Source organism: Rousettus aegyptiacus, unplaced genomic scaffold, assembly GCF_014176215.1.
Source record: "Rousettus aegyptiacus isolate mRouAeg1 unplaced genomic scaffold, mRouAeg1.p scaffold_m13_p_8, whole genome shotgun sequence".
NCBI classification, from domain to species: domain Eukaryota; kingdom Metazoa; phylum Chordata; class Mammalia; order Chiroptera; family Pteropodidae; genus Rousettus; species Rousettus aegyptiacus.
In genome coordinates this window covers 13314559-13339191 of record NW_023416311.1, presented here as the reverse complement: position 1 = coordinate 13339191, position 24633 = coordinate 13314559, and the positions used below count along the sequence as shown (strand labels likewise).

The window sequence follows — 24633 nt, the reverse complement described above, 5'->3', positions numbered from 1 at the left end:
GACAGAAGCCAAGCTGGCACCCTGCCTCTGAAGCCCAGGAAGCTCTGTCCTGGCCAGGCAGTCCTCATCCCTCTAGCAGAAACCCGTGAGAGGGGTGTGTCCAGCCATGGCCTGTGTCCTCTGACCAGCAGTCAAAGTGGACACTGACGACTGCCTCCCTTCTTCCTGGCATGGATGTCATCCTTCTCACTAGTCCCTGACAGACCCTTCCTGCTGTTCCTGTGCTCCCAATACTGCAATTTACCTTACAAATAAGGATAAAAAACCATGTACTTGTATTATATAATAATTCATTGTCTAAAATAGAAGTGTGAACTTAAATATTTTTATTAATAGGAATCTATTAATGTTTCACATATTGAGGATTTATGAAAGTTTCACTCATGAAGGAGTTAAATGGAATTTTTTTTCAACTAACGACCAAGCCTACCCACCGTCACAATTCATGAGTGGTAGGGGCAGAGCCAGCCCAGAACCTGCCTGCTCCCCAGAAGTCTTACCCGCAGTGGCTCTTTCTTGCTTAAGGGAGCAAAGGTACCTATCTCCTTGGGCTTGAGCTTGGGGCTCCAGCTTACAGATTCTCATAGGTGAAACCAGTATCAGAGATAGTAAAGTGACCTTACAGCACTGGGAAGCCAGCACATTCCCTGGCCCAGTCACAGCTGGATGCCAGGGCTCTTCCACACTGGACTCTGGCTTGGTTGAATTAGGTACTTAAATGTCAGTGTTGTCCCCAGGCAGTCAGTGCTTGCATGAAACCCTGAGGACTGGACCCTGTCCCTAGACTACCTATAGTGCCACCCTTTTTCCCTTGCAAATGAAGGAAGCCAGGCAAGAGAGCAGAGGCCCAGGGCAGGGGAGTGAAAGGGCCCATTTAATGAGAAACTACAAACAGACTGGCCACAATTCACAGTGACAGGAGGCCATGCAGTGGCAGTGCGACCAGGGGAGAAGGGCGGCAGGGTAAAGCAGTCCATGGGAGCAAGTTCACAGACAAACCATTCAGAAAATAGTGTGGCCTCAGGCCTAGGGCAGGGCTGGCATACACCAGGGCACTTCCGCCACTTGTAGTTGCTCCTTCTTTGTCCCTAGTCCAGTGCTGCAGCTGCACAGTGACAGCAAGCTGGCCAGGGTGAAGGGCCCAGTGTTCACCAGGAAGAGGGTCCATGGAGAGAGCACTGCAAATTTGAGTACCCACAGGGCCCTATCTGCCTATCTGGGACACACCAGCCACCAGGCACAGGTCATGCCCACACACAGCAAGGACATGGTACAGATGGGTTGAGTTTTTGGGCATTCCCCCTAGCCTCAGCAAAGACAGGTTCATAGAGGCATGGCCAGAAAGGGACCTAGGCAGGGGCCAGAAGCAAGTCCCTTCTTGGTAAGCCAGGGCCCAATAACTTACCTATGACCTGCAGTTGTGCTGACCTCTCTACCTTACTCCAGGTGGCTCCTGGGCACTTGGACAAGGTGTTGAGTTCCTGAGAGTTCTGAGGGCCAGAGTCATTTCCTCTGATCATCATGCCCGCCTCTAGCACCCCATAAACAAACCCTGGCTTTTTGACCCCGTCCTGCTTGGATTCACTCTTCCACTCTCAGCCCAGCAGATCAGGCCCAGCCCCAATGCAGGCCCAGGTCTGGGAAACTAGCCACTGTTTGGGCTGCTTTTGGTCCCGGGAAAATCAGGACCAAACCCGTACCTCATACAGAACTGGAGGAGTGAGACCCCAGCAGGAAGACCCTTCCCAGCTTATCTTCCTGATCACAAAACCAGCAACACACAAGCCCAGTGCCAACTCCCTGATACTCGCTGACCCTTGGCCTTAAATCCAACAGAATTTTTGCCAGAAGAGTCAGATACTCAGGGAAGGGCAAGGCAAAGAGGACAAGACTTCCAGGGGACCGGTGGAATGGCTTCCACTCCCAAATGGGAGTGGGGACATGAGCCACTGAGCATGGGGAGCAAAGCATATGGGGCCAGACTGACAGTGGGGAGTCCCGTCCTGGCTCCGTTAGCACAGGCGCTTGTACGTGTAGATGTAGGCTTTGCAGCTGGGGCACGTGTGCGTCACATCCTTGAAGTCGTTGATGAGGCAAGGGATCAAGCAGCAGCCCAGATCACACCTGAATCAGAGATGGGGAGAGACGGGGAGGCCTGAAGAGGTGCCGAGAGCACCAGGTCTACTCCAGCTGGACAGTAGGCAGGCACAGCCCCCTCCCCACGAGCACCTGTACCACCTACCCCATGAAGCAGCAGAAGAAACCCAGCACGAAGTTCATTAGGCCAATCTCGTAGGAGATCTTGGTGGTGATGGCCTGCTGGCAGTGGGGACACACTGTCTGTACAGGTGCACCCTCAAAGATCTCTCCCTGTAGCACTGTCACTGTGGTGGCAGCCCCCGAAGGGACCAGGACTGTAGCAGTGTGGCCCCCAGGGCCAGGATAGGGCCCTGGTGGGTAAGGCCCCGGCGGGTAGTAGCCCATAGGTGGGTGGGGGCCTGGAGGAGGGTAGAAACCTAGAACGGCATAGAAGATGGAGCAGACAAATCACTGGCTTGCCTCCTGTCCCACATGAGAGGTAAGCACAAAGCCCCAAGGCCCCAGCATCCAGGACACAGTTGAGGCCTAAGGGACCAGGCCCCTAGACTAGGTAACCATATGTTCTTCTAGCCCTTCCTTATTCCTGCCTGCCCCATGGAGACCATGGTAGAGAACTGGTAACAAGGGCCACTCTTTCCCCTCAGCCTCAGCTCGAGGCATTTGCTTCCTTGCCTCTTATACATGGGACTGGGTGCTGTGCTCAAGGACCTCAACAACACGAGGGAAAGCCTCTGCTCACCAGCTCCTCCCTTGCACATAGGGCTGTCCTCCCCAACAGCTTCAGATCCTGCACTGCAGTGCTACCTGGCCCACCTGACCTGGGCCCACCTACCTGTGCAGGAACCCTGGCCCTTCTCTGGCCTGAGTGGTCCCTCTGACGAGCTGCTGGGTAAACAGGTTCCCAGGCCTTCACTGTGGCCTCAGGTCTCTGGCGGGGAGTGACCATGAACTCCCTGCCACTGTGCCTACAGGGCCTTCCCAGGAGCCAGCCTTCCTCCTGTAGGGCCCTGGGCTCCTCTGGCTTGTCCACGGCACCTGTGCAGCAGCACCTATTCTATGACACCTTCCCATGTCCACTTTCCACAAGCACCATCAGCACCCCCTGCCCATACAGCAAAACACCCTCACAGACGACAAAGGGCTGGATGGCAGCCTATTGGGTTGAGCAGACCCCTGTGCTCCCCTGGGATTGATCCCTTCCAACTTACCTGGAGGCATGTAGGAACCATCTGCATTCACATGTGGGGGGATGAAGCCAGGTTGGGGCACTGAATGATCCAATGGCTCATAGGGTGGGGGGCCAACGTCTGCAGGGGGCAGTGACATGCCCGGTGGAGGCTGCATCACAGCTGGGGAGGTACTGCCTGGACAGAGGCAGAGAGAGGATGCTCAGAGGGACCCAGCCACACTGTTGGTGGGAGAGCTGCTCCAGGCACCAGCTTCTAGCAGCTAAGATGGACAAGGGACAAGGTCAGGACCAAGGCACACCGAATCCTACCTGGGGTGGGTGGGGCTCCACTTTTCTCTTCCAGAAGGGGGGCTGTGGGGCCCCCAGGATAAGGAGGGGGCGGGTCATTAGACATCTTCTAGGCTCCTCCTGGACCTGGAAGAAAAACCCAGAAATGAATTAATGCTCCTAGCCCCACTACTACCAGTTGGGCACTGATCTGTGTTGAGAGCCTGCTGCACAATGTGCATGACAATCCTCAGAGAGCCACCATGTTCCATATCTCAAGAAGCTACTAACCTCAGCAGTCACCTGTACTTCCTGTGTGAAAGACAGAAGGCAAGGGCAGCCCAACAAGGATGACAGAACTGAGTCATTAAGGAAAGAAGCCGGTGAGGTGAGCCCCCCACCCCAGTAGCTCCAGAACCTAATCTAGGGCTCCCCAGGGCATCTTGGGCACTGGTCCCCTCCTAACACCCAGGGAACACTGGGCCAGCCTCCGTGCCGGGGCACTGGCCTCCTGATGGGAGGGCATCTGGGAGACATTTTACCTCAAATCCCAGGTTCTGAGAGTTGGAAAGTGAGGCTCCTTCCAGTGTTGGTCTGGGCAGACACAAAGGGCCCCACGGAGCTATTTCAGGGAAAGAACAACACACAGCTCCTTTCACAGTGGGGCAGGGGCCAACCATGTACCAGGACTAGGTGGGGCTTGGGTACCTGGCCTCCAGGAAGTCTAACTCACTCCCTCATTCACCTGGTCTCCCCAACCCCTCTGCTGCCCAGTACAGCACCACTGCTGTACCTACCTGCGTAGCTCCCCCTTCTCACGGCTACTCTATCCCTGGGCTATGGTTGGTTTCCTGCATTCTCTCCCCACCAGGCTCAGACCAGCCCGTAGAGTAGTGGCTCTCAGAGCCAGCTGTGCCCAGTGGTGTCTCTGCCCTTCTTTGTTTTGTTAAAAGTGGGTGGGGTGGGAAGGAAGGAGATGATATTAAGTGAAACAAACACTTTTCCACATTTCCTTCACAAGGTTCACTGAGCACTTGTTTAGAGTCTAAACAGTACAAAAGGTTCACAGTGAAAGCAACTACCCTAGTGTAGCTCCCTCGAGCCCACCAATGTCATGTTCAGAACCATACAGGGATGGGAGGCCCCAAGTAATCCTGCAGGGTAAAGGGAGCCTGGAATCAGCAAGTTTAAATATTAAATTTAAGAAATCAGTGGCAGGGCCAGAGGGGTCAAGTCCAAGCAACAAAAGACAAAGATAAATTCGATTTCATCAAAATTTAAGACTACTTTAAAGGACACCAACAAGAAAGTGAAGACAGCTTGTAAGAATGGAAGACAATTTTTACAAACCATATATCTGCTAAGGGATCTGCATTTAGAATATGTAAAGAACTCTTCTAACTCATTAACAAAAAGACAATTAAAAAATGGGCAAAGGATCTAAGTAGACATTTCTCCAAAGATAAATGCCCAATAAGTACATGAAGAGGCTGAACTTTATTAGCCAAAAAGGAAATGCAAATTGAAACCATAACAAGGTACCATTTCATACCCACTAGGATGGCTAAAATGAAAAAGACAAGAACAAGTATTATGTAGAGAAAACGGAACCTTATGCTGGGGCAGGAGTGTAAAAATGGTGCACCTGCTATGGAAAGGGCACCACACGATCCAGTAATTCCACTCCTACGCATATACTCAAGAGAACTGAAAACTGCGCAAAAACTTGCCCATGAATGTTCATAGCAGCACTATTTGAAATAGCCAGAGTGTAAATAAGTCATGTCCATCAACTGATAAATGGATAAACAAACTGGATATATCCATACAGTGGGATATTATTCGGCCATGAGAAGGAATGAAGTACTAACACATGCTACAACCTGGATGAAACTTGAACACATGCTCAGTGAAAGAAACCAGACACAAAGGACCACATATTTTATGATTCCTTATATAAAACATCCAGTTTAGGCAGATCTACAGAGATGGAAAGTACATTAATGGTCGCCAGGGGCTTGGGCGGGGAGGAGGCAAATAATGGCGAGTGCAGGGTTTCCTTTTGGGGTGAAAAAAATGTCTTGAAACTTACTGTAATGATGGTTGTACAGTTCTGTGAATATCCTAAAAACCACTGAATTGCGCATTTTAAACAGAGAAGTTGTATGGTATGATTATATGTCAATAAGAAAACAAAATTGCCCAGTCTTATCCTAATGCAGTCAGTCTCTGCATGTCCCTCCCAAACTGCATGCACAGCCACCTCTAGTTTTATATAGCTGGTGTCATGACAATTTTAAACCCTTTTAACATGTGTCACATAAATTTCTGCCATCTTGCAGGACCCCATGACCATCAATTTTAATATTCCCTAAAAAGGACCCACCACTGTTTACTTGACCAACCCCTATTAAGGCAGTTAGAATGCTACTTGTTACTTTTATTAAATACAGGGGACACTCTTGCCTAATGCTCCTTCCATTTCTTGGATTATCTCCTTGGACTAAACTTGCCAGAAGTGAGATTATTAGGTCAAAGGGTATGGACATTTTATGCCTTTTGTGAAGGATGATACCAATTTACAGTGCAAACTTTGAATACTGCTATCAGGATTTGTAACGTTAAGATGAAACCTGGTTACTTTCTTTTCTTTTACTACTATGAAGCAGTACATCTTCCTAAGTATTTGCAGAGTATATTCCCACTCTTATGAGTTGCTGGTTATATTTATCCTTTGAAGACACGGAGGCCAAGAAAAGATGGGACTTGTCCAAAGTCACGTAGCATTTAGAGGCAGAGCTGAGTCTAGGACCCTAAGTGGCTCTCCGACCCCCTACATCCCACCAGAGGTGAATTCCAACAACACAGGATCAAGAATAGGGAGCAACAAAGCCTCTAGAGGACTTCACAGAAGGTCCCTTTACAGACAGGAGCCACTGCTGGCCCATCAGGTATCCTCCTAATGGGAGAAAAAGGAGCCTTCCTTAAGAGGCTTGATTCATCATGTGTGTGGAAAATGCTGTAACATGCTGAGTCTGTTAGAACATGGGCTGGCACCTGCCACAAAATCCCATCCACCCACATGGGATGCCTCTGGGGTGGTGGCACCATGCATGGCTCCCAGGGAACCGACCAGGCCCTGGGATGCTCTCAGCAGGGAGGAGCTGCATTGTGCTTGGTGAGACCCTTGAGCACCTTCAGGTTCTCAGAAGGAGGAAGTAGGCTGGGTGTTCCAAGCCCTTCACCTCCAGGGAGTACGGGCACACGTGCATACATGTGTGCACACACCAGGCACCACCTCTAAGGATACAGGCGTGGCCTGCCTTTTCATCAAAATCATTAGATCTAATTCTGTAGTCTCCTGGAGCACAAGAATTCTACTTCTGGAATTCCACCATCATAATGATGGTTCAAGCCCTGCACACAGGGCGCAGGTCTCCCTTGGTGTCCAGCCAACCCTGAGCCAACTTCACATACCTACCGCAGGCCACACAGGGACGCCTGGAATGCACACAGGGACACTTCTACCCCAGGTGCTGACCACATGGACTCTGGTCCCTTCTTCTGCCCCATCCCTTGGGCAGCAGGGCCCTGCTGCTCCTCTCCCTCTCCTCCCCTTCTCTCCACATTCACAGCCATCCCCTAGCCACCTTTCTGAACTGTGCGTGTGGGGGCGGGGAGGGCAAGGGAGCCTTCAATATGAAAGAAAGAGTTTTCCGAAAAATAGCTCAAGATTTCCAGAATCCAAAGCCCAGTTCCTCCAGCACCTCTGAATATAAAACCAAACATGCGTTCCCACAAACTTCCATTATCTAAGGGAATTTAAACTGCAGGAGTACAATCCTTTTCAAGTCACATGTCCAAAAGCCAAACAGCTTTCCAATAAAAACACATATAAATTAAGCTACAAATACAACTGTAGCATCGAGATCTCAGCCCTGGTAACTTCACTATTGGGCAGGTGCTGGCCCGTGGGTTATGAGAGGCTAAGGAAGGGGCTGCAAGACTGGTGGGTTTGCAGTTCCCAGCAGATGATAGTGAGGCCTGGGGTCCTGGGGAGCTCAATAAAGTCAACTTGAAGCCCTGGAAATCCAAGACAGGACTCGGCCTCCCATCTGGATCTTGTAGCTGTGAATTGTGAAGAAATAGGGGACTGTCTGAAAACCTTCACAGGTTTACCATTAAACAGAACAGGAGCTCCTTGGGTCCAGAGTACTTCATACAGTAGACCCCTTAACACCCTCTGGATTTTGTGCATGTGAAGGTATTATCCAGTCAAAATAATAATAAAATACAATAAATTCTCTCAGACTACAGCTAGAGATCCAGCTGAACACTCAGCAGCAGACCAGCCAATGCTGTGCTGACCCCCAGTGGCACACAGGTGTGAGGGCACAGAGACTGGGCCCCAGGACTGTGGGGCTCAGACTCTACCCGGCTGCAGGTTTCATGAACCCCTAGCTTGTCCTAACTCATCCATCAACAGAGGGGCGGAGGTGTTCTCAGTGAGCCGAAGCACGTGGAATGAATGAGAAGGAAGTCTTAAATGAAGTCCTTGTGTAAGAGCACTGGCACACTTGTCTGAGGCCCAGTGAAGTGCAGTAGCAGTCGCACCCGATACAGGTGGAGAAAGCAGAATATTTCAGGAACACACTTCTCTTCCAAGTCTTGTGGGATTGCAGAAGTCTAAGACATTACTGAGAAAGGACCTAGAGTGGTAATCCGTCACCTCTGTCAGAACCTGGTAACATTCCCTGGGCACCTGCTACAGGTTGAACAAGTACAAACTCAGTCCTCAGACTAGCCTACGGGTAGTCCTTTTGGCGCCTCTGTTTTAGAGAAAGTCGACTCAGCTGTTACATGCCCAGGGTCACACAACCTTGCAGTTAGAGTTGTAGGTGTTCTCAAGGAATTCCTCTGAGCTTTCCATTCCTGTTCACCTGTTTTCAGGCAGTTCTATGGGTGCTGGGGAATTTCCCACTCAGCACTGGCTAAAAGCTGTGTGCTGCTGCTCCAGCCCCAACAGCTCCTACTTGAGAAGTCACTGGCCCTTGGGAGACAGAGTCACTCTGGAAATGTGTGCAGGGCAGAGGCTGGGTTACTGGGTGGCACCTTGTCACAAGGACCTCGAGGATCTGACAAGGATCGATATCTCTTGATTGCATTTTCAAGTTGAGGCCTGGCCTGGAAGGAACAGTCCTGACCTCTGCCAGGGCAGGGAGGCAGCATAGGGCAGGCAGCTGATGTGTCAGAAGGCTCAAGACACTTGAGAAGGTGCCATGAAGGACTCAGGTACACACCGTGAGCCTCCACCTCCCCATGCTGTTCACTGTAATTCGCATCACAGGCCTGGGTCCTTGAGGGCATCGAGATAACCCTTAGGATGGAGAAGGTCACAGGGTAAAGAGCTGGAAACAGATTCAGGGGAACCCCAAGGGACAGTGGGGTGGTGTGTACAGGAGGAAAGCCATACGTGGTCTTTGGGACCCTACACATGCCCCTTGGTCCATGGGGGGATGGAATGGGGCAACATGAGGCCCATTTTGGCCCCTGCACCCACAACCAACACAGCTACACCCACTGTGCTTTTATGTAGGAGGGACTTATTCCAGTCACGCTAAAATGAAATGAAGCCTGTCTCCATGTGTGTCTGTGGACCAACCACCTGCCCACTCCCCACTGCAGTCTCATCTCACCATCCCAAGGGCACAGGCACTGGGGACTCCCGGTGGGCAAAACGCAGTTCTCCCAGGCACAGAGCCAAGCACTTTCTGCAAAGCTACTCCCCAGCTTCCCCCACAGCCCAGTGGTACCCCGAGTGTCACCTGCTGTCTGGGCCCGCTTGGTGCTCAGCGCTGGTCGATTCCAGAATGGAAACTTCTGCTCTGCACCCTAATGTTGGAAGCCCAGTTCCAGCCCCTCCCTTCTCCCTCTCACACAGCTCTGCCGACAGCCACATCACAGAGACTAACCAGGCCTCGCATACACAGAGCAGCTCCTGCATCTTCTCCAAATGAGCAGGGAGGAGCTCAGTGAGCGTTTTCTCAGCTGTGAGGATGAAAATAACATTCTGAGATGCCTGCTGTTGGTTTTAGGGTATGGGGACGTGAAACCAGGCAAAACTGCCTCATTACCCACTCCCCCCACCCCCCAACTCCAACTCCACTGATCCCAGGCCGTCTCTATCCAACACACTAAGCAGCCACTGAGGAACGTGACAGTTCCAAGGAAAGGACGCAGTCTTCCAATGTGGAGCCAGGATGGCCAGCAAGAACCCAAGACTCCACCCACCTCTCCCAAACAGAGGAGCAAGGATTTGCCCCATGTCAATTTAGCAGTTAATGGGAAACAGGGTAAGCATGGACAGAGTGTGGAGCTCTGGAGTCAGAAGCCCTGGCCTTGAATTCTTTGGCCTTGGGTGAGTCATGGACCCTCCCTGAGCTTTGGTCTTCCTGGGAACCTGGGACTAGAACCCCTGTGTCCTGGTCAGGCTGCATGTGGAGCAGTGATGATGACACATGTCCAGTACCTGGCAGATTCACTGTGCAGGGGAGGAGAATGCTTTGGAGTAAAAATACATACCTACTAGGATGACGAAAATGCTCTTGAAGTAGTGGTGATGGTTGCACAATTTTGTCAACACACTAAACCCAGTGAATTGTGTGCATACTTTGAAAGGCTGAACTGTATGGTATGTGAATTATAGCTCAAAAAGAAAACGAACCTATTCATGTGTAGATAGTTCTCCTTGTGTATGTATGGGTATAAATGAAAGAGATGGGCAAGAAACACCCCAGACCAAAATGGTCCTCTCTGGGATTGAAGCTTGGCTATGGTCAAGAGAGGTGAGGTTTTCCTTCATTTTACACATACACATAGACATAGACACACACACACACACACACACACACACAAATATACATACACACTTTTTTAAATGAAAGTATACATTTCTTGCAAATTAAAAATAAAATTTTAGAAAGGATACAATTTTAGGACAGGTCAATGATAGGCAGTTTTGATTCCTAGTTACAGACAGAGGGAGGAGGGACAGGGTCTCTACCTCCCGGCGCCCGATGTCAGCTGCTCTCCTCTGGGTCTCCCCATTTCCCAGAGGAGAGTTCAAAGCACAGACCTCTGAGCCCTCGTTAACTACTCTGGAGTTTTGCTCTGCTCCCAATTATTCATCACTCACTGCAGAGAATGCTGCTGTTGATCCAGGATCAAAGCCAGAACAATTGGCAGCTTAAGGCAGCCCAGGCAGGCTCCCCATGGGAGCTGGGAGGGCCTGGGCCCACAGCAGCGGGATACGCTTCTGACTGGCCACAGCCACGGCTGCAGACTCGATTCTGCAGTCTAAATTGACCTGCGCACTGCCATGGGGGTGCCAACTCTGCCCTCCCACGGTCTATTTCACTCCAGACAGGACCTGTCATGAAAAGACACCAACACCCCCTTCTGGAGGAAGGCCCAGAGGGTGGGGAGAGGCATTTTGAAGCTGAGACCCAACTGTACATGAGTGGTGCTCCCGGAGGACTAAGGACTGGTGCCGAGAAGGAGGACTTTCTCACGTCAGCTTCCCTCAGGGTCTGCTAGAGTGGCAGTTTTCAAACCTTTTGGTCTCAGGACCCCATTCACACTCAATGATTGAGGACTCCAAAAAGAATTTGTTCTGTGGGCTATATCTATCAGCATTTACCATATCAGAATTCAAAAAGGAGGAATTTAAAAGTATTAAAATTCATTAAACATAACGATAATAAATTCATTATATGTTAACATAAAAAACTTTTTTTAAAAAATAATTACTTTCTGAAACAAATTTAATGAGAAAGCTGGCCTTAGTTTACATTTTTGCAAACCTTTTTAAGGTCTGTCTGGCTTAAGAGAAGATAGCTAGACTCATATCTGCTTCTCTAGTCAATCTGTTGTGATACGTAGTTTTGGTTGAAGTAGGCAAGGAAAATCCAGCCTCCCACAAATAAGTAGGTAGAAAAAGGAGGAACATTTGAATTGTCTTTTCAGATAATTGTGGATATTCTTTGATACTGTACCCAAATTCGACAAGTGGTAGTTTCTTAAAAGTTAGTTGCAATATGGAACCTGAATCCTTAATAATGAATTCTTCTGACTCTATTACTTTAAAATTTATTGGTTTCCCTTGCATTATAATGAATCTTTTACACATGCATGAGTTTGTACCAGGATGTACGGGTCTTTGGAAAATACTGGTTCCCAATTACAAGCCCCAATTATGTAGATCTAGCAATGCTGACACCTCATTATGTAACAGCCCCCCTTAAAAAACTCACATTGTTAGTATCACCACCAACCTCATCAGAAAAATCTTTATCTGGAAGCTGTCAAGCTCACAGTGGCAGATACAAGATTTCCAAAATTCTAATTTTCATCTGAAAGCTCAAATTTTATTATTGACAACAAATAGAACAAATCTATCATTAGCAACATATACAAAAACAAAAAGGTCGGTTGTTTTCCTTGAAGTAGCAGGCTTACTTTGTTCATTTTCAAGAAAACGTCTGCTAAATCCCTGAGTCTGAATAACCAGGGCATGTGTGCCAGTCGTTCCCTTAATATGCAGCGCCACACAAAAGCTCGTCCAGCTCACAACTCAAACAACTGAGATGTGTGCTTTCCCTCGAGGCTGCCATCACGCTTCACTCACGTCCTTTCTATGCTCATTACATTTCATTATACGGAATATTAAAAAGATGAGTACTCAATGGTCAAGATTTAATAAAGTTAAAAATTTGTACTGTTTTCTTAAATGAAACTGGCATGTGTGTGTGGCAAACATGATTACAACAATGACCGGCACAGCTTAGCGCCACTGCCTTGAGGGAGTTAGCCCACAGTTCACTAGTGCCTGCCGTTTTCCTTCCTGTTGGAAGTTGCTCACCATAAACGATGACCACAGGTGCTGTTATTCAGTGTTCTTGTGTACTAGGCCCTGAGCTGTTGCTCTGGGCATTCTGCATACGCTGCTTATTGTAAACCTTGCTGCAACCCTGAGAGGTGGGCATGATTACCCCATTTACAAATGAGGAAACTAAGGCTCAGTGAGGTCACACAAAGTAGTGGAGCTGGGTCTGAACTAGCCTGTTGCTTCCTTTAAAGCCCTGTGCATTGGTGTGGCAGTGGCGAGCTCAGGGACTCACCAGGACAGTCCACTCTCAGTCTCAGGGCTCTCGGTCCCTCTGCCTGCAGGTACCGCATTATAGTCTGGGGGGGTTCCTCTAGCACATGGGTTCTTGAAAGATGAGGTGAAATCTCCTGGAGGCTTCCTGAGACTGTCCAGGGACTGAAGGTCTCAGAACTATTTTTATAACAACACAAAGACATTCCATTTCTATTTTCCTCCTGCTCCCACAATAACAGGGATCTTGGTGTGCGTGCCCCATAGGATCCCAGGGGACTTGTAATCAAACCCAGCCTGCGTGGCTAGCCCAGCAGAGTTCAGCCGAGTGGAGGCCACGTGTTCTGGGAGGCTCCCGAGACAACTCTTGGAAAGGAAGAGACACCAGCAACAGTACAGGGCCATTGCTCCTTTCAGGCAATGGCTGTCTTGGAGCTCCAAGGTCAGTAATGTTCCGGGAAGGGCACTCTGCCCACAAACACTGGGCATCTACCTGAGACACTGACAGCAGCCATCTGCAAGGCTGCGTTTCCCAGGGCCGACCTACCCAGAGGGGCTTACCCTTCCCTGCGGCCATGGCACAAGGTTGCCAGCTGGCTTCAGAAGGGCTCCTCTATCCCCAGGAAGCAGATTCCAGGCTTCTGGCCAGGAGCAGACCTTTGGGCTTTGCTGGGGAAACTGAAAGGCAGCTCCCATCTGCTGAACAAAGGAGGCACTCACTGCTTCAAGAGGAGCAGAGGCCGAGGGGGAAACTGAACAACACCCTACTGGGTCCCCTGGGTCTCTAGAGCCACACAGAGGACAGGGTAAGGAGAACACACTCAGCTTATGCTGAGTGTGCAGGCCTGAGTAGGACACAACCCTTCCAGGAAGCCCGGCCCACAAATGACTTCATTGTCCACACCCCACCTGCCCACCCTTGGAGGCTGCATGAGAATTGAGACATGGATGTGGATAAGCCACAAAGGACCATGCAGTGTGAGGTATCCTTACAACTGGGGTACTAATTTTCCAGGAATGACTGCTGACTCCCTGGGTAATGCCACATACTGTCCTGTTCCCCTGAGTCCCCTGGGCTGGGCTTAAGTACAGTCTGTGTGAAGGCCACTTAACAGAAGCCCTCAGAGAGTGAACAGAGCTTCCTCTAGTTATAACCAACAATCTGTTCATGTTGATAGTTGTGTAACACTGACTTTGTGCAGGATACAGGCTGTGGAAGAGGGAGTGAGAGGCATGGTCCCTGCCTTCCAGAAGCTTACAATCAAGTGGGAGAGACAGGTGTTAATAATCACACCAAAAAACCCCAAACCTGATTACAAAGTGTGACTGATGGTATACAGAAAAGTCTAGGGGACTGTTAAAGTACAGAAAGATCAGGACCATTCTGGGAGTAAGGAAGGTCTCTCCAAGCAAGCCATGAGGAGGAGGTGGAGTTCATGAGACCAGCAGGCAAAGGAGGGGATGGGGGACAGCGTATAGCAACAACTGGTCCATAACTGAAGAACTCCCATTATAGACCTGCCAACTTGGCTTTCTCGAGTTCACCTGCCTCTGCCCATGCAGAGTCAGTGCAGAGGCCAGTGACTCACTGCGCAGGCCCTCAGGCTGACGAGTTCTAGCACTGTAGCTCTGGCGGCCCATTTTCCATTGTCCTTCCTGATGGAGGCAGGATGAGAAAGACAATCCCTCCCTCAGCATCACTGGTGGCTGTGAACCATTTATTTTTACACTTGAACAAGGGTGTAACTGATGCCTTGGGAATTCTAAATACTTCAAAACAAGACACGGAAAGGACCAGAAAACAGATCTGGTTTTCCCATCTGCTTGCCCTCCTCCCACCCAGCCCTTTATGCTCCTTCCTGATCAGTATCACAGCTCAATGGATCTAATACATCAGCCTAAGCCAACGGCCCCAAACGCCATCATCTGTGCCCTACCATGGGGAGGCTTAACCCTGATGTCACAGCTAAGCTGGAAGGGCAGAATCCTTCCCTGTGCCCAGGCACTCAGTCCCATGCCAGCCATCTGGCCACCTAACTTTCCAGCGTCTGATTTCTCATCTGTGAAACAGCAGCAGCAGCAGCTCCTGACCCACAGTTGTGATGAGGCATAAATGAGATTGTGTATGAAGAGCACGTAGCTTGGAGCCTGTCACATAGGATTCAATAAACGTAAATAACTGTTTGTGTTACTTGAATTTATAGAGACACAGCAGAGCATAAGAAAAGAAATACACAGAAAAAGAAAAAATACATTGGTTGCTCTTAATCAGAAACCATATTGAAAGGCCGGCAGGACTCAAAGAATGGTTCTAAACTAAAAAGTAGTAAGATGATGATGTGATGATCATGACAATAACTGCACTATTTACATCATGCTATGCTCTTGTCAAAGCCTTGGTCAATCACTCTGACTCCCTGTGACAGTGTCAACAGCATACGAGCTGCAGCACAGCAGGTTAGTATGACTTTCCTAGAGGACAGTTACTACCTGTACATTCTTTTTGATGCAATTCCACTGTGAGGCATTTGTCCTAGAGATAAATGAACACATGAGCAAAGATTCACATGCAAAAATGTTTTTATGAATCAATGTCTTAATGTTCAACCAAAGGGGCTTGTTATCCACCTGGTTTACCTATACGATGTAATCGTATTTGGTATTCACTGCCAAAATAATGTAGATCTATCTTTACTGACGTAGAAAAATGGTCTTGATATGACACTGAGCGAAGGAAGAATGTAAAAGCAGTACGCATAGTGAGACTCTACTTAAAAAGTGTTTATTTATATATACAGTTGACCTGTGAATGGGTTTGAACTGCGAGGGTCCACTTATACATTTTTCAATAAATACTGTAAATTGTTTTATGATTTTCTTAACATTTTCTAGATTATTTTATTGTAAGAACACATCATATAATATATAAAACATAAAAAATGTGTTAATCAACTATGGTATTGGTAAGGCTATTAGTAGCTAAATTTTGGGGGAGTCAAAAGTTACATGTGGATTTCTGACTGTGCAGGAGGTCAGTACCCCTACCCCCCACATTGTCCAAGGGTCAAATGTACATTACACACCAAATGTTAAGAGTGGTTTTCTCTGGATAGTGGGATTTTATATATAAACATACATATAGAAACTTACATGTGTAGTTTCCGGTTTTTCTAGGGTGGGCAGCTCCTTAGACTGGTTCCTTCCTCAAAATTCTCATAATTGTGCTAAGTTCATGAATATTCCTCCCTAGTGCAGAAATTATCTAGTTTTGCCCATAGGAAAAGAAATGCTCCAAGGAGCATTGAGCTGTTTGCTAGTTTTCTTTTCATAAGCTGACGTTAAGAATTTGGTTGCATGAGTCAGTTCTTTATACCAGATCACCTCTCAGTGTTCCAATAAAAACTAAGGGACCAGACCTGTCAAGATAGAACATAAAAGTCATCCTTGGAGACCCTGTCTGGAGAGCCAGCAGAAGGTCAACTGGCAGATAAGAAAATTCCAAGAGACACATGATAAAACTGAGACTGATGAGGTTACAGGGCTTGCTCGAGGCTACTAGCTGGAGCCAGCACCTGGAGTACAGCCCAGGTCTTTGACCTGTCACCAAGAGATCTCCTTCAGACCTTGGGGCTGCCTTCCAGGCAGCACTGGGCTCAGGAGCTTGGTTCTGCACATTCTGCTGGTTGGCACAGAAGGAGGAAGTACAGATAGGAAAGAATGAAGAGCAACAAGTGGAAAAACACATATGGCTGCACTCACTGGTGAACAAACAAGTCATCTGCACCTGTTGGACAGGCGGGACTTCGTAAATAAAAGGCCAACTAATTTTAGAAATACAGCAAGTCTAAGGAACCATTACTTAGGAAATCAAAAGGGAGCCTGGAAAGGAAAAAAAAAAATCCTTACCTCTGCCTTTGTAGAGCTGACACAAAACAAGTCTGGGGTGACTATTTTAGCCAGTTATCTGAGATCAAGACATACCATCCTGATGCAGGAAAAAGCATGAGGCCCTCAAGTGCAGCCAAGCCACGTGGCCATCACACAGTCCCGGCCACCCAGCTGGAAATCTTATTTCAGACACAAATGCCTGTGGGCCTTGCTGACCCAGGGAAGAGCTCAGCCTGTGGCTGGGCCTTGCCTAAGTCCCCCCAGGCCATGGTGGCGAGCGAATCTCTACGTTCCCAAGAGAATGGCTTTGCCTTTCTGCCTTCACAGGCTCAGAGCTCCTGTATATATACCAGAGCCACCCCGCTCCCATTTTCCCTCAGAACAATGAGGGCAGTGTCTTTGCATCATTCCAGTCCCTCACATTACAGAGCAGTCTCTCAATTATTTTAAAGTACTGCTGGGTGAAGAACATTAGTTGCAGTAACTTTACCACCAGTGTGGCATGTTTCTAGAGGTCACCTGGATGACATGAATCAGAATAAAAAAGCCAAAAACCAGTAAACGTGTAGCAGATCATTATTCCTGGCACGAGATACCACAGTTGCGACGGTTGGATGTTGCTATAAACACCCTTTTAAAGAGCTCAAAAGTGAATTCTATCATAGAAGCAACGGAAAAAAACAGAAAGTAGAAGTCTAGTGGATGTGTCCCTGTAGCCGGGGGCGCTCAGCCAACCTGCACTGAAGATCACATCTGGCTGGCATCCCTGACAAGGACACAATGTCCACAAAGGTGAGAGGGAACAGTGGGAATAAAAGTGCTCTGGGAAATGCGAGTGGGGAACAAATCTAATCAGTATTTTAAATTACGTTACATGAAATACTATATCGAAGTTGAACTAAATTCATATCACTCTAAATGGACATCTAACCTGAAGAGTTTACTCCTGCCAGTGAGAACTATTCAGGATCTACTCCTTGGGAAAATAGGAGCTCATGTTGTATCTGGGGCTGCCGTATTTTGGGCCATGTGCATATTTCTCTATGACTCACGCATTAGGAGACTACCTTTCAGGCCGGAAACGTCATTAGAGATCACAAAGTCCAAAATGTCAGCTGACATTCATTTAGCCTTCAAGCATTTTAGCTGCTCCCTGGCAGGAGGGGCCCTGACTCATGCCCAAAGCCCCTGCCGCTGCGCCTGTTTCTTCCCCATCTCTTTTCTCACACAATCACCAAAATGTTTTTCAAAATATGCTTGAGTGGGATTCTACACTCCCAATAAAGTGCTTCGCACAGTGGAATTCCATCGAGTGAGTTTATATGGATTTCATGCACCCAGAACAAAAAGAAACACTGAAGTGAGCTGACCTGCCCCTGCTTTTCTCTGGGTGAGGGAAGGGCTTGGGAGAATGGAACCCACGGGAGTGCAGGTGCTGTCTCCACAGGGGAAATGTCAGTGTCTCTGAGCTCATGAGCCACTCGAGGACTCTCCAGGGTACGACCAACTGACTGCAGAACATAATCACTGACTGTTCACTTGGGACTTTAATTTTGCATTCAAAACTATTCCCTGCACTTGGGGGAGGGGCACGACAGAGTACACAAACCATGGTCCATTAGCCTTGGGACTTCACCAATACCTGCCTTAATGGAGCTTACATGGGGGAGGACATTGTAAAACACAGCAAGAGGTCAAATACATAGTACTGTCAGGTAGTGCTATTTGCCATGGAGAAACAAAGGGTAGGAAAGGGAGTGCTACCAGCTGCTCTTTTAAGCAGAGAGTTTCTCAGAGCAGGGAAGAGTCAGGCAAAAATGGGACAGAGGTGGGGAGTGCGTCACGTGCACAGCTGTGGAAAGGTCCAGGGAAAGAGAGGCCTGGAGTGTGCCCAGACAGCCTGGGGGCTGGGCAAGGAGGCTTGGTGGGCAGTGCAGGGAGACGGGCCAGGTCCTCAGCTACTGAAGGACATCTGCCTTTACTTTGAGTGAGATGAGGGCCTGGGAGATCAGGGTGTCCCATGGCTTGTCACCTCCTGCACTGTGCCTGGTATACTAATATGGGTCCTCCAAAGTTCTGATATCAATAGGCAACTGCTAGAGGTGGGGACTCTACAGCACCTGGACCCCCTATGCAGCAGGCATGGCTTCTTTCTGGCCACTGGATTGGGGCTAAGGAACTGGGTCCTGGTATGTCCCCCATGCTCCCCAGGTAAAGTAAGTAAACACACAGATAACCTGAGCTTGTCTATTAGGGACAGACACTGCGGCCTGAGCCTCAGGCACCATAGCATATGGGAAGGGGGGGGCGGTGTCTGAATGCTGAGGTGGTCACATGATCATGTGAGGTCTTTTGCTTGGAGCAGCACAGAAGTCTTCCAGTTCTAGGATAAACCAGTTTTATTCAGCAGAGCCAATACTACCAAATTTGTTATTTCTTTCAAGTGACTACCTATTTGAAAAGACTTAAGAATCTTGACCCTTTAATTCAGCTGACATTCCATGACTCATCTGTGGTCCTGGCTCTCAGGTTGCTGAAGATCCAGCTGGGAAGCCAGCTCATACTTGAGAAGAATTTACAAGAGATACTCAGCAAAACCCAAATGAGAATCCACAATGGCAGGTGCTCCAGGTGAGAGAAGGCAGTCTGTGTGTGGGGCACTAGGGAGGTCTCAGGGCCTGGGCAGGCCCTACTTAGGCTCTGCAGGGGGGCAGGCAGGGGTTCCATGTCTGGGCCAACAGAGTCACTAAGAGCAGGTGGAGACAAACAGTTGTGGTCAAAGGCCCAGCCTCCCCAGGCCAACTGGCAGCTCCTGGAGGGCAGGGTCAGTATTTGGGGCCAGTCTCTCCATAGCATCCCCGGGTAGCACATCATGGGGAACAGAGTCTGGCTGCTACTCCTGGGCAGGAGCTCTCTTCCATCCTTTGGGCCGTGTTTCAGTGATCGGCAGTCCAGTCACCAAGATGGATGTCTGAGTGACCTTCTAGACTTTTCTCTGTACCTTAAACCTTGACCTTGTCAGCAAGTACTGTTGATGCCATGGCTCAAAAAGCCCTCAGATCCACTATCTCATCTACCGGTCAAGGCTAAGGAAAAAAGTCTGAACTTGGCCCTGTGTTCCAGATCTACCACACTACAGTTTAGCCACCCCAGACTGTAATGCTCCCTTCTCCAGACAAACCAAACCTAGCCATACCTCCACCAATGGACCTCTCCACAGATACTTCCCTCCACTTTCAAACACCGTCCCACCTCCTTTCCAGCAAACCTGAGTCTTTCCTGTAATTCCCTGCCAGGGAATGTTTTGTCCCTGACTCTTCTCACCCACTAGAAAACACTGGGACTTTCCTACTTGTATCCTTGGGGTCCTGCTCAGCACCTGGCACAGGTCTGTTGAATAAAGGAGAGTCCATGAGGCTTGGAGTTAAATTAACTAGGCTTCCTATGCTATTCCTAACCCAAATGCACGCCCCACACAGTCACTGGGCCAGGACACAGCCTCAGCTGAAATACAGTCCACGCTTCTTGATGAAAGTGCCTGTGTTCATGGCCAAAAATCCAGACAGTTTTTTTTAACCCCTTTCCTGCGTCACGATCAACACTATGGAGTTTTCACAACAGGGTTGGGAGAGCCCACATTTCTCTCAGCCCCTGCTTTTTCAGGAGAGCTGGGCCTGGAGCCCTGCTCTCCATTATCTGGCAGCCTTGGGCAAGTCACTTAGTAGCTCTGGCTGCTGCATGCCTGTGCTACCTCCCAGGGCACTGTGATGACAGAACCCAGGGGAGAGTGCTGCCAGGTGGGTACAAAGCACACACAGAGGGCACACGCTGCACAAGAAATTTCATTCCCTGCTGTTTCCCCAACTTGGAAGGCTACTGCTCTTTATGTTAATTAGAACTAAGACAATCACTTCACTTCTTGAATTAATAAGCAGTTAGGACTCTCCTGAGAGCCTCTCCCCCCCACCAGGGAAACCCTTCCATGCTTCTCTATCACTTTCCACCTTCCCTGGCCTCTATTTTTCCTTGGGACCTACAGCACCTGGGTCCCCCTAAGTTCAAACTGAATCAATACTTATTGAACACATTATGTATCTAGCACATTGTTTTTACTGGACCCTCATGACACCTCCTTCTGGTAAAAAATAAATAGTGCTGGACCACCCAGTAGACAGACCATGTAGGGACTCACAGCGCTCGCAGGAACACCAAAAAAGGTGACAAGAAACGTCTTCTGGAAAAATTATCCAACATTACAAAAACATCTGTATAGAGCATAAGGACTTTTTGGACTTTACAAAATGGATTCCATGGGAGCCATTGCAGGAATGTGAACTATCACATAATGAGAAAGCCCTTAGGGTGTAACTGGAACATTCCAAACCACAGAAAGGCTAGCCACGACTGCCCCAGATAAGCCTCCAGCTGCAGGGGCCGATAGGCATAAGCATCCCACCTTGTAAGCTGAACACTTTAGACAGATGATGCTCAAGCTTACTCCAAGAGCATCATGGACAGTTGTGCTCCATGCAACCAGTCAACAAAGCTCACTTTGGAGACGCTAAGGACTTTCATCTCTTCGCTCTGTCATGTAAGACTGTGTACTTCCCCTCTGTGTGTCATGCGTTAATCTGCGTGGGTACCTGATTGGGTTATCTGAAGTTCCACTCAATAAACTTGGCATTGTGGAAAGACACAAGTAAGTTCAAGGGTGTTACTTCGGTAGCCACTTCCCTTGCCCATGACATCATAACTGCTTTGATGGAAAGAATCACAATGTCACTGGACTTCTTTACCTGCATTGCGTGGTTTTGTACTTTATCTAACATTTAGGGGACCCTAATCTTTTCAGCACTTAGAGGGGATACAGTCTTCATTTGGCCTGGGTATTGCTTTTCACCTATCATAGACATAGCAAATGAGCCTCTGGGAGGGCCAATGTCCGTCACACAGCTTGGAAGGGACAGAAAGTCTCCAGTATGGTCTGCCAAGTCTGGTCAGTTCTGGTTCCAGGACCCCTCCAGAGCAGGAGTGGTGGTGGGTCTGCTGGCTCAGGGGTGACTAGACCTGCGTATCCTTGGGTGGATGGCCCTCTCAGGAAGAGAGGCTCTTCCCTAGGCCCCAGCTCAGTGACCCCTCTCCTCTACAGCACTAAATTGCAATGTGGCCTATACTACTTATCAGGGAGAATCTGGTAGAATCCTGACTGCAGAGATAAGGAAACAGAAGCCCTTTGTGGGGTCCTAGAAACCGGCATATTTCCATTCTGTGCACTCAATTTCCAAGTCCCCTCGTGGGGGCACAGTAAACCTCACGCCACCATTGCCTAAGAACCAACATTTTCTGCGAGAGCTGTCACTGAATGGTGCCTTCTCACCAACACAACTGCCTTCCTCCATGTAAGGACAGAAACGTCAATATAAGATGCCATAACTTTAACTGCTAGACATCCCTGTGTGCTCTATGAGTAAAAATGCTTCTGAAAGTAGAGATGAATTTTCACAGAACTATCTCTTCTTTCCCTCTCAGACAACTGGACAAGATTAGAGGTTAGTGTCTGTGGCTATGGAATAAAATACCTAGGCCCAAAGAACCCAAAGCTTTCCACTGGGCTATGCAGCCCTGTTCCCCTAGAGCTTCAGAGAACATACCAAACCAGTGGCTTCAAACTGGGCAAACTTATAGTGTAGAGAAGAAACATAGTATGCAAGCTGATGATAAATCAATTACTGCCAATGTGATCTGATGGGACAACCTGGCCATCAGGGCACATTCCATGAGCTCTCCTTCAAAATAATTTCGTCCTTGAAGTATTATTCTATGCCACACATTCTATTTTTCTGCTCTTCGGTTGATTCTAGAACCATGGCCTGCTGTTTTCAAATCTGTTAAGAGCCCATGTAAAGCTCTTTCCTAGTTCCACAGACCCATCCTACAGAAAAACCTGCAGCTCTTCAGGGATGGGGGACAGGTAGGCTTTCAAATACCCAGAACTTAAGTTACTTGAATAATAAGCAAGAAGAATTCTAAGACTATATTTAATTATATGCATGATTAACTACTTGGGAAGAAAGTAGACTGATATTTGCAACTTACTTTGACACACATAAACAAAAAATAAGATGAACTATTGGATAGATTTACAATAAAATATAGTAAAATGTTGTACATTCTAGGTGGTATTCTATGGGTATTCACTGCAAAATTTCTTCAACTTTTCTGCGTGACTGAAATTTTTCATAATTAAATATTGCGGCAGAGGGCAAGCCACAGCTGGCATGCTTTTCCCAATCCAACCCTTAGATCAGTCCTCAGGGAAGAAACAATGTGTCAATCAATACTCACTTGCCTAGGCACTGTCTTGCCCAGCAGCAGACCCCAGAATACATGCAAAATTGGTATAAATGTTATGCCCCAGGTTCTCCATTCTCCTCACACTAGGCCTGAGGTTCTTAGCCCCAAGTGTGCCTGAGTATTATTTGGGGAACTTATTAAACAGAGAGTCCTGGACTCCCTAACGTCCCCTAACTGCTGAATCGAGATCCCTAGGAGTGGGCTCCATGAATTGGCTCTTTTAACAAGGGCCCTGGTGATTCTGATGCAGAGGATCTTAGGCCTGCACTTGAAGAAACTTACTGCTGCCTGCTCCTTACCTGACACCTGTTGAGGCCTTCTGGGAACATTTAGAGGAAAACAGAAACACACCCCCATAAACAAGTCATGTACCCAAACCTGGGCTCACATGACACCGTGAGTTCTACTACACCAAGGTCCTTGATAGCAGGAGAATGGGCCCTAAGCCAGGCCAGGTCACTGCCTCCCCACCTGGCACAGGGATTTACCGATGTGGCGAACTAGGATTGACAGGCGAGGGAGTGCCGCGCGGGGGCCCCTCGGGCCTGCCAAGGTCACCATGGAGCTTAGCCCGGGCTTCTTTGTCGCCAGGACCCACCTTCCAATCCCCTTTCCTTCAGAAAACAGCTTCGCGTAAAACTGGACATAGTATTTCCCCAACCTTCCCCACAGAGGATGTGGGAGCTGTTACAAGCGGGATCCCGAGGAGCAGGCCTGCAGCCTGAGGCACCGAGCCCCAGCGTCTGCCTGCCCGCCCTCTCGCCTGGGCCTGGCTAAGCTGTTACTGCAGCCCTGCGGGTGGCCGGCCAACCCAGCGACTGTGCAACGTCAAAACCCCGAAAGCTGCTCTGGACCGCATCAGCGTCCTGGGAGCAGGCGACGGACCCGCTGCGCCGCCCCTGGGGTCCCTTTACCTCCAGAGGCTGGACGCCTGAGGCCGAGCTAACGCCGAGAACAGCCGAGGACCAGGTACTCCGATGACCAGACCCTCAGCCCCTCCGGGCTTAAGCGCACACCGCCCCCCCAGCCCAAAGGCCACTGGGAAATGTAGTCCGTTCGTGAGCCGGAGACGCAATCTGTGGAACACGAGGACTACAGTGCCCAATATGCAGTGCGCGAGCGCCGCAGGCGGGGAGGGAGTCCTGCGGTCCGAGGTCATCCCTTCTTCCCAAGGGGCGCGAGTGTCCAACCTTGCTCCCGGGGGACTCCAGGAAAACGACTCGAATGGCCGAGGCGACCACCGTTTCCGAAGCGACTCACCGTTTCTGCAGCAGTCTTACTTAGCAGCTGGGACGGCCACCTCTGCAGCTCGTCGTCGCGCGTCTGTCAGAAGGAGCCAGGTAGGCTTGGGAACAGGGCCGAGGCTTGTGGCGTCACGGGGAGGGGCGGGGCCATGAGGTCAGCTCGCGGGCGGGGCTGGGGCTGCACGTGCCAAGCCCTCGTGACGTCAGGACTAAGGCAGGTGCTTCGCCCGTGGGAGGCACGTGGGAGGGCCAAGGGGCTCCTCAGTGAGGGAGGGAGTGACTGGAAGACAGGAGAAGGACCCTGTTAGTTGTTCTTTCTGTCGATGCCAGCACCCAGGCATCCATCAGAGGAAGCTTCCTCTGGCTGCATTTGATTTTAGGCACTGTACGTTCTGTAGACATGCACAGACTGGGAAATGATTTTTGTCGCTTCA

General features: G+C 49.1%; 2 protein-coding genes across 9 annotated transcripts in view; one reads left to right on the top strand and one right to left on the bottom strand.

Moving 5' to 3' along the window:
* Positions 1-305: 305 nt before the first annotated feature.
* CDIP1 (cell death inducing p53 target 1) lies at positions 306-24323 on the bottom strand. 3 transcript variants are annotated; one of them, XM_016166584.2, is made up of 5 exons: positions 24216-24323; positions 3599-3703; positions 3309-3464; positions 2243-2516; positions 306-2124 (listed from the first exon to the last, which is right to left on the bottom strand). In XM_016166584.2, the coding sequence occupies exons 2-5, from the start codon at positions 3681-3683 to the stop codon at positions 2013-2015; spliced, it is 627 nt and encodes a 208-aa protein (XP_016022070.1). In that variant the 5' UTR covers positions 3684-3703; positions 24216-24323; the 3' UTR covers positions 306-2012. The 3 variants fall into 3 exon arrangements, with proteins under 3 accessions (XP_016022070.1, XP_016022069.1, XP_036081233.1); XM_016166583.2 differs by lacking the exon at positions 24216-24323 and adding an exon at positions 23870-23978 and having other exon boundaries at positions 310-2124; XM_036225340.1 differs by lacking the exon at positions 24216-24323 and having other exon boundaries at positions 310-2124; positions 3599-23644.
* Positions 24061-24633, top strand: part of CUNH16orf96 (chromosome unknown C16orf96 homolog) — a 46479-nt gene continuing 45906 nt past the window's right edge. For 3 of the 6 annotated variants that reach the window (XM_016166580.2, XM_036225339.1, XM_036225336.1), the window contains exon 1: positions 24188-24295. The gene's annotated coding sequence lies outside the window, so the exon portion shown is untranslated. Of the gene's footprint in view, positions 24296-24633 lie in introns of all 6 variants that reach the window. The other 3 variants (XM_016166581.2, XM_036225338.1, XM_036225337.1) reach the window with 3 other exon arrangements.

What these genes read in the sequence shown, in the direction of transcription:
- CDIP1 (XM_016166584.2), bottom strand. Translation starts at nt 3,683, where the DNA reads ATGTCTAATGACCCGCCCCCTCCTTATCCTGGGGGCCCCACAGCCCCC. An exon ending in TGGTTCCTACATGCCTCCAG is followed by an intron (nt 2,517 to 3,308) that starts GTAAGTTGGAAG and finishes ATGCCGTTCTAG; the next exon opens with GTTTCTACCCTCCTCCAGGC. An exon ending in TTCTTCTGCTGCTTCATGGG is followed by an intron (nt 2,125 to 2,242) that starts GTAGGTGGTACA and finishes TCTCTGATTCAG; the next exon opens with GTGTGATCTGGGCTGCTGCT.